Below are 14,059 nucleotides of genomic sequence, written 5' to 3' on the forward strand. Positions count from 1 at the left end.
GAGAAGTTAGCTGGAGTCGGAGTCGCAAAATCTTCAGGAGCAGCTAATGTGGAAAATATTCTAGGCTCCAGGTCAAATCGATATGGTTGCTGGATGGATTTTTGTATATGAGTTCCAAAGTTATACAATATTTTCACTAAAATTTCGGTAACTTCCTTAAGACCTAATGAATTGGGATCATTCGACCTTCATAAGGTTGCATTTTTCAAGCCAATGCTAATTTATTTATAATTTTTTTTGTCAATACCTTTTAACTTAGTGACCCGATTAGCCCCATTTTCCGTTGAACTAGAGTGCTCATATTTGGACCAGATGCTAGTTATATGTGTCCAAACAACTCCTGAAAATTAAAGGCCGATTGGTAAGGTCGATGCGGATTGGTATGCTCTGCTCGTGTACTCGCTTTGAAGTATCGTTCAAAAGTGTTCATATCAGAAATAAATAAAATTCCCGATTCAATCTATCACCACTTATGCACAATATAGTTCAAATTAATCTTTTCATGCGTGAAAGTAACCAAAAAATGCTTAAATTTAAATAAAAAGCTCATTTTTCGTTGATTTTGTATACCATCCTGCAGAACCGAGAACGGTATGACGTCATCACGAGAGGCTTCAAGAATGTTGACACTTTTTCGCTTACTAACACTAATCCAAAACGTTTTCAGCCAGACCTCTTAAATATACGGACATTGGGTCCTAACCTGGTCACAGCACCTAAAAGGACCTAATAAAAATAAGTTATGAAAAAAAAAATAAGTGTACGATTTTGACGTTCGGAACAATTTCCAACTCCCCTAGAATTCTTGCTAACTTCGAACTGTCAAAACTGTTCCCCGATCAAAACATTTAAAACGAAAACATTTTGCATTTGCATGCCCGCAGTTTGGTGCGTATTATTTTTTTGCAATCTTATCAATAATTATTTTCTCACTAAAAACGATTCCATTTCTGTTGGTAACATCGTAGATTCCTCGCAAACCCCAACCGCGCAATTAAAATGAGCAGTGGATTCGTAACCGAGGCCGAACTGGCGGACGCCCGCCGGAAGCGCCAGGAAGAGTGGGAAAAGGTCCGGACCGAGGATCAGCCTGAAGGTGCGTAAAATTTTGAGTTGATGATATTTTATTATCTTGATCAAAATTCGTTATTTTAGAGGCTCCGGAGGAGGAGTACGATTCCCGCTCGCTGTACGATAGACTTCAGGAACAAAAGAACAAGAAAGACATGGAATACGAGGAGGCACATAAGCTTAGTAGGAATTCGCATTTAAGTTGATTTGTTTAGTTCAAATACAATTGATTTCTTTTTTATTGCAGAGAACATGATAAAAACTTTGGATGACGACGAGGTGGAGTTTCTTGATTTAGTCGATAAGAATAAAATAAACGCCGAACGGCAAGCTCACATTGAAGAGCAGAAGGAAATGAACGAGTTCCGGCAGAAGGTTGCAACCCTCCAGGAAAAGCGATTGGAAGAGGTTCACTAAAATTGACGATTTTGGATCCTTTAACTAACGCCTCCTTCACTTTCAGCAAATCCAACAGCAAATATCAAAACCCAAACCAACCAAAACTCCAATCGCTTCGTCGAGAATGTCCCAAAAGAAGATCCTCGCTGGAGTCGTGGTGAAGAAGCGAAAGCACGAGGAAGAACCTTCCTCCACTTTGACGGAAGAGAAAAAACCCGAAAATGTGACTGAACCAGCTAAGCCTGAAGCTTCAAAAGCGACTCAAAGTGGAAAGTTGTCGCTTGAAATCTTTAAATATTTAAAATTTTACGCAAATTTCCAAACCCCAACAGGTCCGCCCAAGCCTGATCAACCGAACAAGAAGCTGAAATCCGGCGCGCTGCAGGTGATTGGCATTCTGCCCGGGCTCGGGTCCTACCGGGAGAGTACGGATTCGGAGGCGAGCAGCGATTCGGAAGTTGATTGTGACGGTCACTTTGACTGGATCGGGCGGAAGATTGTCAAGGCGAATGCGGAGGGTAAGTAGAGGTGAAAAGATGAAGACGGGAGTTTGATTTAAAGGAAGTTCATTGAAAACGTTCATAAATAAGATGGTAATTATTCTCACTTGAAGTTTGAGCGTGTTTTCTGATAAGGTAGAAAGAAAGAAATTATGCCTTTAAAATGAATGATTTGGAAAGACATTTGTATCCCATTCAATTATCACAATTCCTAGCAGCAGGAGAAATTTGCCGAGTGATGACCATCTATTGAGTGCTTTGAACATCATCGTGATGCTGTTGATCATGCAGAACCAGAAGAGCTGCAGATACCTAAATAAAATTTGGCAATTCCAACTATTTTGAAAGTTCACACGACGGGACGATTTTTGATATCATGAAATCTTTCCTTTTGAATTTCAAAAGATTCTTTCATTTCCCCTGACATACACACATTCCATTTTTGAAAATCCACACCAATATTTCTATCGTCTCAAAAGATAGAAGTAATGTGTTGAATATTTTTTTATTGATGTCTTTGTGAGGGGAGAGTCCAAATAGCTCTACATCCGCATTGACTATTTCTTATGGCTGATTTCTGTTCTTCTTTTGCTTTTCCTACCACCTGTCCCTTTTTTGTCCTTGTGAAGGGATCATCGATCCATCTGCATAGACATTCTTTCTTTTAATTTTTCTTCTTATTTTTTTCATATTTTTCATTGTTTTTTCACACTTACTATCAGTCTTTGTGCACTCCATCCGCATTGACCTTTTCTCAGCTAGGAAAATATTTTTATTAGTAGTTAAAATCAAAGCCGGGTATCGGGGTATGCTACAGTGGCGGAGACTGGATGTGGATAGTGGTAAACCAGAACTGTAAAATAGTGTATTAATTGTACAATTCTCGAGGATTGTCTAATTACTACATATACTAACCTTAGTCTGGCAGCCGCTACATAGGTCATCCCAGTCTAGGCAGCCGCTACATAGGTCATCCTTTTGGCCGAGTTGGTTATCTCATCAAATCAAATCAAACATTAATAGATTTTGATTAATGTTTGACTAAGTTTATCAAAAACAAACCTTACCCGGCAAACTTCGTCCTGCCCTTGTTTGGTTTCCTGACGTTTCTTGCTTGTTTGCTAATTCAGACTCCTGCATTTTTTTAATTTAATAGGCAATCAACCAGTTAAATTTAACTAAAATGGGGTCGCAAAACTCGATTTTGATGTTAAAAGTAAGAAAATAAAAGAATCGAAAAACTTTTTTTTGTTCATGATTCGATTATCCGAAGTTTCATACAAACCTTCGGATAATCGAACTTCGGATAATTGAGTCTGGTCTGTAGGGGAGAGTGGGGAGACTTGATCCCCTTTTTTTGTATCGCACATAACTCTGTCAATTTCTCACAAAACTATAAACATTTTGCATGAATTGAAAGCTTAAACTGAATCTAAACATTTTTTTTTTTCTTTTTTTTCTACAATGAGTTTTAGTGAATTTCGCACAACTTTCTAGAACAAAGCTAATTTTTTACCCACATGCTGACGAGATACAGGCTTGGGATCAGGTGTCCCCGGGATCAAGTCTCCCCACTCTCCCCTATTCCGTTTCATTGTGACTTTGGAAATAAAAAGTTTGTTTTAGTTAATATGAGTGAAGGTATAAAATGTAGATGAAGATTAATTTTCATGTATTGGAAACACTTTACATTCAAATCAAATCCAAACATTTTCTTGTGAAATAAAGAGAAAAATACTAAATTGTGGAAATGAAAAAAAGTAGAATACTTTAAAATAATTTTCTAGCATGAAAAACTTTTCAAAATAAGATGTTAAGCAATAATATTGACTTTTAGAATTAAATATTGAAATCCATTATATTGAAAATAAAACCCTCATTTATGTCAAGATCAAGATCAAATTAATTGCACTTTTGATCAAAATTTCTATTTTGCGAGACAATTTCTCATCACTTTGATTGCTCAATTGCTTATTTGAAAAATAATCCCGAAACACGTAATTAATTTTCAAGCGCTGTCAAAAAAAAAACAAACGCACAGAGTCACTTGACGTTTATAGGGGAAATCTACCCTTTCCAATCAAACACCTATCTTCGTCATATGGAGAGTTTGATGCTCGATTAAAGCTCCAAAAATACTATTTGGGCTATAAACTTACCAGCAACAGCACCGCCTCGAGTAAGCACGCAAATGTATGCCACTTACTGGCCAAAAAGATCACATTTAATGCACTTTTGATCATAATTTGTATTTTGCGAGACCACTTCTCATCATTTTGTTGGCACACACAGTGACACACACGAGAATCCCTCAAACGCTTAATGAATATCGCCAAAATTAACTTTTCACTTTCGCTTACTTTTTCACGGCGCTTAAGATATGAAATTGCTTCCAACTACCGGCAACATGTTCTTTTGATCATTAGTAAGGCACTCACTTGAAGAATAATCCCGAAAAATGTAATAAATTAGCAAGCGCCATCAAAAAAACAAACGCGCCAAGTCGTTTGACGTTTCAATTTTCACTTTGCATTCAAATCGAAGGCTGAAGAAAACCGAGCGAGAGACGAAGGCAAAAAAGAACAAAGGCTGGCCGTCAACACCACCAGCAGCACAGCCAGCGATGCCAGGAAACTTTCCCTATAAATGCCACTTTTCGTGAGTGTTCGTTTGAACTGTCAGCGCAAATGGCAACACTCGACAGAGTGTTGGAAGAAAAAGAACTAAGCCGATATTAGAAAAATGGGCGTGGCCCAATGCATTCGCCTCGATTAGAATACCCTTGGGATTTTTTTTTTGTTAAATGCTTGGTAAAGAAATAGAATAACTTTTAGTGAAAGTGAAAATAAACAGAAATGTTCACAAAAACTTGCTCTACTCGTTGGTGTACTTGGTTTTAGTAAAATTCAAGGGAGACTCTAGATTATCCAGCATCATTCAAACACGACCGCTTATTAGGATTAAAATGGGTAGATTTCCCCTACCTATTCTAATCGAAGGCTGACGAAACCCGAGCGAGAAGCGAAGGCAAATAAAGAACAAAGGCTGGCCACCAACACCACCAACAGCGCTGCTAGTGATGCCGGGAAACTTTATCTAAAAACTTAAAATTTGGTTTATTGGACCTTATCAAAAAAAAAAAAAAACTCCAGATTTCCCCTACTTATTGATTTTATTCTTAGAGTAAATTTAGTAATTTTGTTCAATTATTGATACAGGGATTTTTTTAATGAATCGTTTTTGATTTGAAACCATTCTTTGGATGCAATTTGTATTAATTTTGTAAACGTAATATTTCAGTCAGTTTTAGCATTTTTTTTATTTTAAAGGTAAAACTAATACTTTAGAAGATGCCTCTAAAGCTGGACTACCAAAACTAAACCAACTTGGTCGATTTTCGTCATTCTTGTGTCAAAGTTCAAAAAGAAAAGAAAAACACCTAAACTTTTACAGGACTTTCTTTCAAACTTCTAAATGAAGAGTTCAACCGATTTTGTAATCATACTTTTTTCTGTGTTGGCTAGTCTTTTATTTTTGTTTTCTTATTCTCTGTTCTCCTGCAGAACATGTTTTCTCAAGTGACTTAACACTACACCGCTTAAAAATAGTGCTTAGGCGCGCAATCACCAGAGCGCTTACACGTACACTTTTGGTTGTTGTTGTTTTTTTTTATTATTTTAATACCGTTTTGTTGCAGTTGTTGTTGTTTGTTTTTGTTACATAGAAAAAATCAATGCTTATCGAGTAATTTTGTTTGTTTGTTTAACGCTACACGGTTTGTTATGTATATATTTTTTTATTGGTATATATTTAATGCTAGGTAATAAAACGCAAACCAAAAAACAAACATTCACATCGTCATGAATAAAAAAGACATCGGACACATACTCAAAATCAAAATCAAGTGTTTTATCACGCGCGCGCACACACACACACTTGAGAAATTCTTACACCTTATAAATTGCTGCTGTTGTGCCACGCCTACCAAGACAGGGGGCGTGGCCAACGCATGTGTGCTATTGTTCTCTCCTCCTCTTTCTTCTCGTCTAGGCCACACGTTCCATCGACGAGCTCAGCTTGCGGTCATCGCGCAGTGCCAGCGAGTCCTGGAGAACGACGACGATGAGCGGGACACTGCCGAGGACCATGCACACGCCCATGCAGTAGAAACAGACCTCGTAACCACCGGACAAATCCCGCAGGAGACCTATTGTGTGTTTGGAGAGTTGTGTGTTTTGTGTTTGTGTGTTGAACAAGTGTGTCATTTTTGTGTTTTGAGTGTGTGTTTTTTTTTCAAAAATAATTATTTCATATACAATTTTAAGATTAGGTAGAAACGTGACGAGGTGAAGGCGGAAGACCACGGGCGAAGATGGCGGACGAACGGGCGAATACGGATCACGGAAAGAGAAAGAAAGAGAGAGAAAACACAACGATACAAATCTGCTCAAGTGCTGAAAAGGGAGAGGGTGTTCGATCGAAGACGGGACGTTCTTTTCCGTTTGAGAATTGAAATTGGTCCACGTCCGCGGATCGAAACGGTTAAAAACCTGCTAGTGGTGGCACCGAGATAGCACCAATACTCTGAAACATCCGCACCAGCCCGTAGCTCGAGCTGATCCGGTCCGTCCCGAAGAGGTCCGCCAGCAGCACCGGCATCAGCAGGTACCAGCTGCCCAGGCACAGTCCGTAACAGCCGGCGCTGACGGCGATCACGATCCACGCGTCGGACGAGGCGATCGTCAGCACGGCCGTGCCGGCTCCCAAAATACTGCAATTGTTTATTTGAATACTTTGATGAGGAACAGAACTATAGGGAAAAATAGAATAGCCTTACCAAACAATGTAAGCCTTCTTCCGGTCGAACAAATCCAAATCAGAAAGCCAGCCGAGCGTCAGGCGTCCTATCAAATCAAGTGCGGCACTCACCGCCACGAGATAGCCGGCCTCTGTTTTGGTGTTACCTAGGGAAAGAAATAAAACAAAATAGAAAGTTTAGTTACACTCAAAATAGTGTTCCCCACATAGTAGCATGAAAATTCAGGTGGCAGTCAATGTTTGGTCCAAAACAACGTTTTACAGGAATCATGCAACTATCACAGTGCATTACCGTCAAACCGACTTGATTTTCATGCAGCCTACCCTCACACAACTATATGTTGCATGAAATTCCTGCCTGAAAATTTGAAGGCATGGTTTGCAGTCAGCTGTTTCTTCGTTTGCATGAAATTCATGGAACACCCGAAACTGAAAAACTGATACCGAAAAATTTCGCACACCTTTTCATGCAACAATGTGGTGAAAAGTTTGTTAGTGTTAGTTGAGATGATTGAGAGGTTACATGAATTTCCCGTCTGAAAATTTGTCGAGACTTGCCGATCACAATATACGATATCTTACATGTTGAAGGAAACATCGGTAGACAAGCTACTACAAACGAGTATAAGTCGAGCCAAAACATATATGTGCCAGCATTCTTGCGTCAGTATTCGAAGCTCAACTTGACAACTTGACAACTTGGCGACGAAGCGTCGAAAATCAATGCAGTGTGATTTGTTGGCGATTTTTCCGATTAAAATTCATGCTGTATCGTCTTATCTTATCTTATCGTCTTTACGAAGATGAAAATGACGTCCAGCCATAAAGTTAAACCTATACCTTTCTTTAGTAAGAAAGGCAAAAAGTAAATCGTTCTAAAAATTGTTCAGGATTGCCGATCGATGTCAAATTTGTTTCAGATGCTCACTCATGGTCTGTACTATGAATGTAAGAAGAAATTTCGGATAAAATTAGAAACGAAAAATGTTGGCGAAGGTCACCAGGTGGGCTTTTACCTTTTTTAGGGATTTTTTTTTCTTATGGTAGGTTAATCAAACGGCTCTAACTCCAGAACCATTTTATGAACCTGGATGAAAATTTGGGAGGTTGTAGAGCTCGAAAAATGCAATTTTTGAGATAAATAAAAGAAAATTTTTGACCATATCATTTGAAAACTGTATTTTATTGAAAAGTCTAGCCACATCCGAAAACAGATGGATATTTCGAAATTTGCCAACTCGCCCAGGTTCAGCACATTTGCTTTCATCTGCAGTTAGAAGAATCAAAATCGGATTCAGGGGAGCTGAGAACGACGCGACACAAAAGTTGGCAAAATTTTACCACACACGAACATCACTCGATCTCCACGGAATTTATTTTCTCAAAATTCTAGGGTTGGAGATAGACGAGTTCCGTCAAGATGAATCGATAGAGCGTCGAAAATCAATGCAGTGTGATTTTTTGGCGATTTTTCCGATTTATATTCATGCTGTATCGTCTTATTTACGAAGATGAAAGTGACGTCCAGCCATAAAGTAAAACCTATACTTTTCTTTAGTAAGAAAGGCAAAAAAAAAAACAAGAATATCAAAACGCATCCTTATGATCGAAAACAACTTTAGTTTTATTGCTACATTTTTAAATGTATATATCCGCCGCACTTTTATCCTTCACATCAAATGCAAATAAAAAGATTATTACTCCGCCCCTTCTCACGCCGTCCTTCCTCCTTGTGCCACCTCACTGTAACAGCTGCTACTGCCCCGGTTCCCTCCGCACGTGATCCGATCCAGGAAGGTACAGTGCGGCACCACTTCTCCCACCCACTCCGGTTCGATCTCGCTGATCGTTCGCAGGTAGTTCGTTCCGGTGGAGACCAGCTCGGTGAAGAGTAGATAGCCGGGTCGCGCTCGGCCGTGAATCACGCTGGCCGGATGAATTCGGCACCGGGTGCGATTGGCCAGTGTAAGGTAGCTGTTGTCACGCTGCAGTTCGGCAATGTTGCGGTACAGTCCGGTCAGCAGACACTTGACTATGGGGACGGGATCGTTGCCGCAGGACGTGGGGGGCAGTCCGAGTGATCGGCAGATGTTGGCCAGCTGGGTTCGGACGGCTGCGGCGTGGCTGAGATTGCGCTCGAGCAGGAAGTTGTCGTGGCACCAGCGTTTGGGTTCGTCCTTGGTTTTGAACTCGTTGAACACGTTCAGGAGTGTGACGTGGTCGCCACATTTGGCGTGGAACTTGGCGTGGGCGGTCAGGACTTGTTCGCGCTTTTGGCTGGTGTTGTAGAAGACGTTTTCACCGGAGAGCATTGCGACGATCGTGAGAGCTTCTTCGAGGCAGCCGTGGTCGGTGGCGCTGAGCAGGATTTTGGCGTATTTTGGGTCGAGTGGGAGTTTGGACATTTTGCGGCCGAGGGTGGTGAGGGCGGGTTGATCTACGGACATGATCGCACCGAGAGCTTTGAGCTCCTGCATGGCACTGGTCAGTGCGTCGGCGGGTGGTTTGTCCAGGAAGTCAAAGTCGCGACAGTTGATGCCGAGGGCGAGCAGCTGCAGGGTTGACGAAACGACGCTGCAGCGGAGGATTTCCGGCGTGCTCGTGGCGGCCATTGCTTTGAAGTCTTCTTTCGAGTAGGTTCGGTAGCACTCGCCGTCCGCCGTACGACCGGCTCGACCCGTTCGCTGCCAAGCTTGGGCCTTGGAAATCCAGGTCACTTTGAGGGAATCGATTCCGGTGACCGGATCGAACGTTCGCACCTTCACCTTGCCACTGTCGACGACGTACTTTATGGCCGGGATGGTAATGGACGTTTCGGCAATATTCGTCGCCAAGACCACTTTCCGCGTGAAAGGCGGTGCCAGCGCAAACGGATCCTGCTGGCTGTTCTGGGACATTGCTCCGTACATCGGAACCACGAGCATTCGCGGCAGGTCACGATGGTTGATGGCCTTGGCCAACCGGCGTACCAGCGCGGTCGCCGCTTCGATCTCCTCCTGGCCCGTCAGAAACACCAAAATATCCCCGTCGTCGTTGCAGTTTTCGTGAATCTGGAAAATCGTCGTAATGACCGCCTCCAGGTAGTTCGTATTGTCCATCGACTGATAGACCTTCACCTTGAAGTTGCTTCCTTGCAGGTGCATAACTGGGCACTTGTTAAAATATTGCGAAAAGTGGTCCACGTCCATCGTTGCCGACATCACAATCACCTTCAACGGTACCAGCATCTTCCGCCGGGTCTGCTGCGCCTTTTTCACGATCCCAAACAGCACATCCGTCGCAATCGTCCGCTCGTGCGCCTCGTCAAGCACAATTATGTTGTATTTCTTGAGCAGTTGATCGGATAACGCCTCCCGGAACAAAATTCCGTCCGTTAGGTACTTAATCTGCGTGTTTGCCGACGTCGCGTCCTCAAAGCGAACCGCGTACCCAACCACATCCCCCACCGAGCATTCCTGCTCCTGGGCAACCCGTTTCGCCACCGTAATCGCCGCCACCCGCCGGGGCTGCGTAATCCCAATCATTTTGCCCTCGCCCACACCGTCCTCGTACAAGTACTGCGGAATCTGGGTGCTCTTGCCGGAGCCCGTGTCACTCAGCAGAACGAGCGTTTGATTCTTCTGAACCGCTTCGACGATCGCACCCCGGACGTTGGCGATCGGAAGCGACTGCCGTTGAGTGGCCAGACGGTTCGGCTGCTTGAAGCCGCCGCCACTGTTGTTGGAATTGGTTGGGCCGCTTCCGCCGCTACCGGGGTAGGCTCGTTTCATTGCGAAAATTGGTGCTTATCCTGAGAAAGGGAATTGTTATACCAGCGGCCCTTTGTCGCGCAATAAAACTTACCTTCTCTCTCTTTAATTACGATGAAAATTTGTTAAATTTCGCACGAACATCGAAAAACACGACCGCTCCCGTAAGAACAATGAAAACAGATGAAAAGCATGGCACGCAATTTGACAGAAAAAAGAAAGTCAGAAAACGTTTTTACTGAAATAATCTGTCTGGTTTTGTTTCAGAGTGTAATCAATTAGTGCAAACACATTCAGTTGCGCCATCTAGCAGTTCAGCCGAGACTTTTTCCTTCCGATTCAGCAAAGACGCAATCGAGAAATGTTGCATGCAAGCATGTAACTTGTACGGAGTGAACAACCATCCGCCTCCATCGCATTTCACAGTGTTCGTGGAGACGGACATGATTTACAGCGTTAATCCAATGTTGGTGCAATGCTCGTCATTTTCCGCTTTTGTTAATAGTAATATTTTGCAAACGATTTTTGTCTAGTTTGCATGAAAAATTGCGGGACCGTGGTGTAGGGGTAAGCGTGGTTGCCTCTCACCCAGTCGGCTTGGGTTCGATCCCAGACGGTCCCGGTGGCATTTTTCGAGACGAGATTTGTCTGACCACGCCTTCCGTCGGATGGGGAAGTAAATGTCGGCCCCGGTCTAGGTCGTTAGCTCAATCCAGGTGTAGGAGTTGTCTCTCTGGATCCTGCCTCGGTGGAGTCACTGGTAGGCAGTTGGACTCACAATCCAAAGGTCGTCAGTTCGAATCCCGGAGTGGATGGAAGCTAAGTTGTAAAAAGAGGTTTGCAATTGCCTCAACAATCAAACCTTCGGACACTTAGCTTCGATTAGGAATCTCGCAATTGAGAACGCGAGTAATTTGATTTGATTTGAAGTGCAACCAGCTCAAATAAATTTCAAATGGGTCTATTAAAAATCATTTGAATTTCAGTCAATTTTTGAAGTACAGTACCACATTACTTGTCTATCGAGCTGTTAAATCTGCAACATGGAGTTAAGCTTTCTGTAAAGTTGCTGTGAAGTTTTCCAAGGCACTTCGAAAAGATTAACTCCATGTTGCACGCACACAGACTTTTAATGTCTCGATACCTTTTTTGCCTTCCTCACTGAGGTAAGGCTATAATCCTGCTCTAAAAATGAACTTTTTATTAAAAGCTCGAAGACCCACCTTCATATATACATATCGACTCAGAATCGAAAACTGAACAAATGTCTGTGTGTGTGTATGTGTGTGTGTGTGTGTGTGTATGTGTGTGTGTGTGTGTATGTGTGTGTGTGTGTATGTATGTATGTGTTCAAAAATCTTGCCAAGTTTTCTCAGCACTGGCTGAACCGATTTTGATCGAACCAGTTGCATTCGACTTGGTTTAGGGTCCCATACATCGCTATTGAATTGTTTGAAGTTTCGATAAGTAGTTCAAAAGTTATGTATAAAAATGTGTTTTCACATATATCCGGATCTCAATTATATGCATGTAAACGATGTCCGGATCCATCATCCGACCCATCGTTGGTTAGGTAATCAAGAGACCTTTCCAACGAGTCCACAACATCGAAGATCTGGCAACCCTGTCTCGAGTTATGACCACTTAAGTGATATTTATGTACTTTTTTGAAGCCGGATCTCACTTAAATGCATGTAAACGATGTCCGGAACCATCATAAAGTAAATGAGGGGGGGGTGTTGATTGTGTAAGGGAATTATTAGTATTTTTGGGTTGTTGAGGGATTAAAGGAGAGTGGTGTGGTAATAGGTTTGGTGTGGGTGGGTAGGGGGGGTTGAAGTGAGATAGGTTTGGGTGGGTTTAGTGGGAAGTGAATGATGAAGTAAATGAGGGGGGGTGGGTTGAGTTTGTAAGGGAATTAGGTGAAATATTATGGGTTTGAGGATTAAAGGGAGAGTGGTGTAATAGGTGGGTGTGGGTGGTAGGGGGGGTTGAAGGTGAGATAGGTTTGGGTGGGTTTAGTGGGAAGTTAATGATGAAGTAAATGAGGGGGGTGGGGTGATTTTGTAAGGGAATTAGTGGAATATTTTGGTTGTGAGGGATTAAAGGAGAGTGGGTGGTAATAGGTTGGTGTGTGGTGGGTAGGGGGGGTTGAAGGTGAGATAGGTTTTGGATGGTTTAGTGGAAGGTGAATGATGAATTAAATGAGGGGGGTGGGTTGGTATTGTAAGGGAATTAGTGGAATATTATGGGGTTGTGAGGGATTAAAGGGAGAGTGGGTGGTAATAGGTTGGGTGGGTGGGTAGGGCGGGGTTGAAGGTGAGATAGGTTTGGAAGGGTTAGTAGTGGATCCATCATCCGACCCATCGTTGGTTAGGTAATCAAGAGACCTTTCCAACGAGTCCACATAATTGAAAATCTGGCAACCCTGTCTCGAGATATGACCACTTAAGTGATATTTATGTACTTTTTTGAAGCCGGATCTCACTTAAATGTATGTAAACGATGTCCGGATCCATCATCCGACCCATCGTTGGTTAGGTAATCAAGAGCCCTTTCCAACGAGTCCAACACATCGAAGATCTGGCAACCCTGTCTCGAGTTATGACCACTTAAGTGATATTTATGTACTTTTTTGAAGCCGGATCTCACTTAAATGCATGTAAACGATGTCCGGAACCATCATCCGACCCATCATTGGTTAGGTTATCAAGAGCCCTTTCCAACGAGTCCACAACATCGAAGATCTGGCAACCCTGTCTCGAGTTATGACCACTTAAGTGATATTTATGTACTTTTTTGAAGCCAGATCTTACTTAAATGTATGTAAACGATGTCCGGAACCATCATCCGACCCATCGTTGGTTAGGTAATCAAGAGACATTTCCAACGAGTCCACATAATAGAAAATCTGGCAACCCTGTCTCGAGTTATGACAAGTTAAGTTATATCTGTGTACTTATTTTTCTGGACCTAAAAAAGTAGCTGAAATGTGTGTCCAAACCACTCATATTGCCCATTGTTGGTAAAAAGTGAGGAAGGCATCAACCACACAGGTGGATTAAGTTAGTTTTTTCGTTAAATCTTACTCTTTTTAAAACATTGCATTTGCAATGCTTTTTCCATTAAACATTTAATTGAGATTTTGAAATTCTGGCTTAAAATGTAAATTTTCATATTTTTCAGCTTCCTTCTTGACCACGACCAGAGTTGAGGGACAAAAATTTTATTTAAATATTTGCATCGCCCTTACCAAAACATATTTGTTTTCAGAAATATATGACATATTCTCCATTTTAATTATTTATTCGTTGTTTTATTGTTCCAATCGTCAATCACAGCTGGAATAACAATTAGAAATGTTTATTATAACTAAAACATGACTAAATCATTTTGCATGAAGACATAAAGGGTCGAAATTGCGCTTTTTCTCACTCCGTTGCAGCGTCCCGGAGAAATCGATGTGGCAAATGGATAGTTCGACTTAAAACGGGACCACGCGGTCGCTTCTTACAAATTGAG

At 42.0% G+C, this 14,059-nt stretch overlaps 2 protein-coding genes across 3 annotated transcripts in view; one reads left to right on the top strand and one right to left on the bottom strand.

Moving 5' to 3' along the window:
- Positions 1–762: 762 nt before the first annotated feature.
- On the top strand, positions 763–2,082 carry LOC120421465 (PSME3-interacting protein). 2 transcript variants are annotated; one of them, XM_052707908.1, is made up of 6 exons: positions 763–888; positions 969–1,096; positions 1,156–1,254; positions 1,319–1,479; positions 1,535–1,738; positions 1,802–2,082. In XM_052707908.1, exons 2-6 carry the CDS (start codon positions 1,000–1,002, stop codon positions 1,994–1,996), a joined length of 756 nt encoding a protein of 251 aa, XP_052563868.1. In that variant the 5' UTR covers positions 763–888; positions 969–999; the 3' UTR covers positions 1,997–2,082. The 2 variants fall into 2 exon arrangements, with proteins under 2 accessions (XP_052563868.1, XP_039440614.1); XM_039584680.1 differs by having other exon boundaries at positions 1,535–2,082.
- A 3,393-nt stretch (positions 2,083–5,475) lies between these two features.
- Positions 5,476–14,059, bottom strand: part of LOC120421445 (uncharacterized) — a 38,378-nt gene continuing 29,794 nt past the window's right edge. Inside the window, exons 8-10 of the mRNA XM_039584650.2 lie at positions 6,808–6,934; positions 6,521–6,741; positions 5,476–6,177 (exon numbers count right to left, since the gene is read on the bottom strand). Of these exons, the coding sequence (XP_039440584.1) occupies positions 6,017–6,177; positions 6,521–6,741; positions 6,808–6,934 (509 nt within the window). The 3' untranslated portion in view covers positions 5,476–6,016. The remainder of the gene's footprint in view (positions 6,178–6,520; positions 6,742–6,807; positions 6,935–14,059) is intronic.

Source organism: Culex pipiens, chromosome 2 (assembly GCF_016801865.2).
Source record: "Culex pipiens pallens isolate TS chromosome 2, TS_CPP_V2, whole genome shotgun sequence".
Classification (NCBI taxonomy): domain Eukaryota; kingdom Metazoa; phylum Arthropoda; class Insecta; order Diptera; family Culicidae; genus Culex; species Culex pipiens.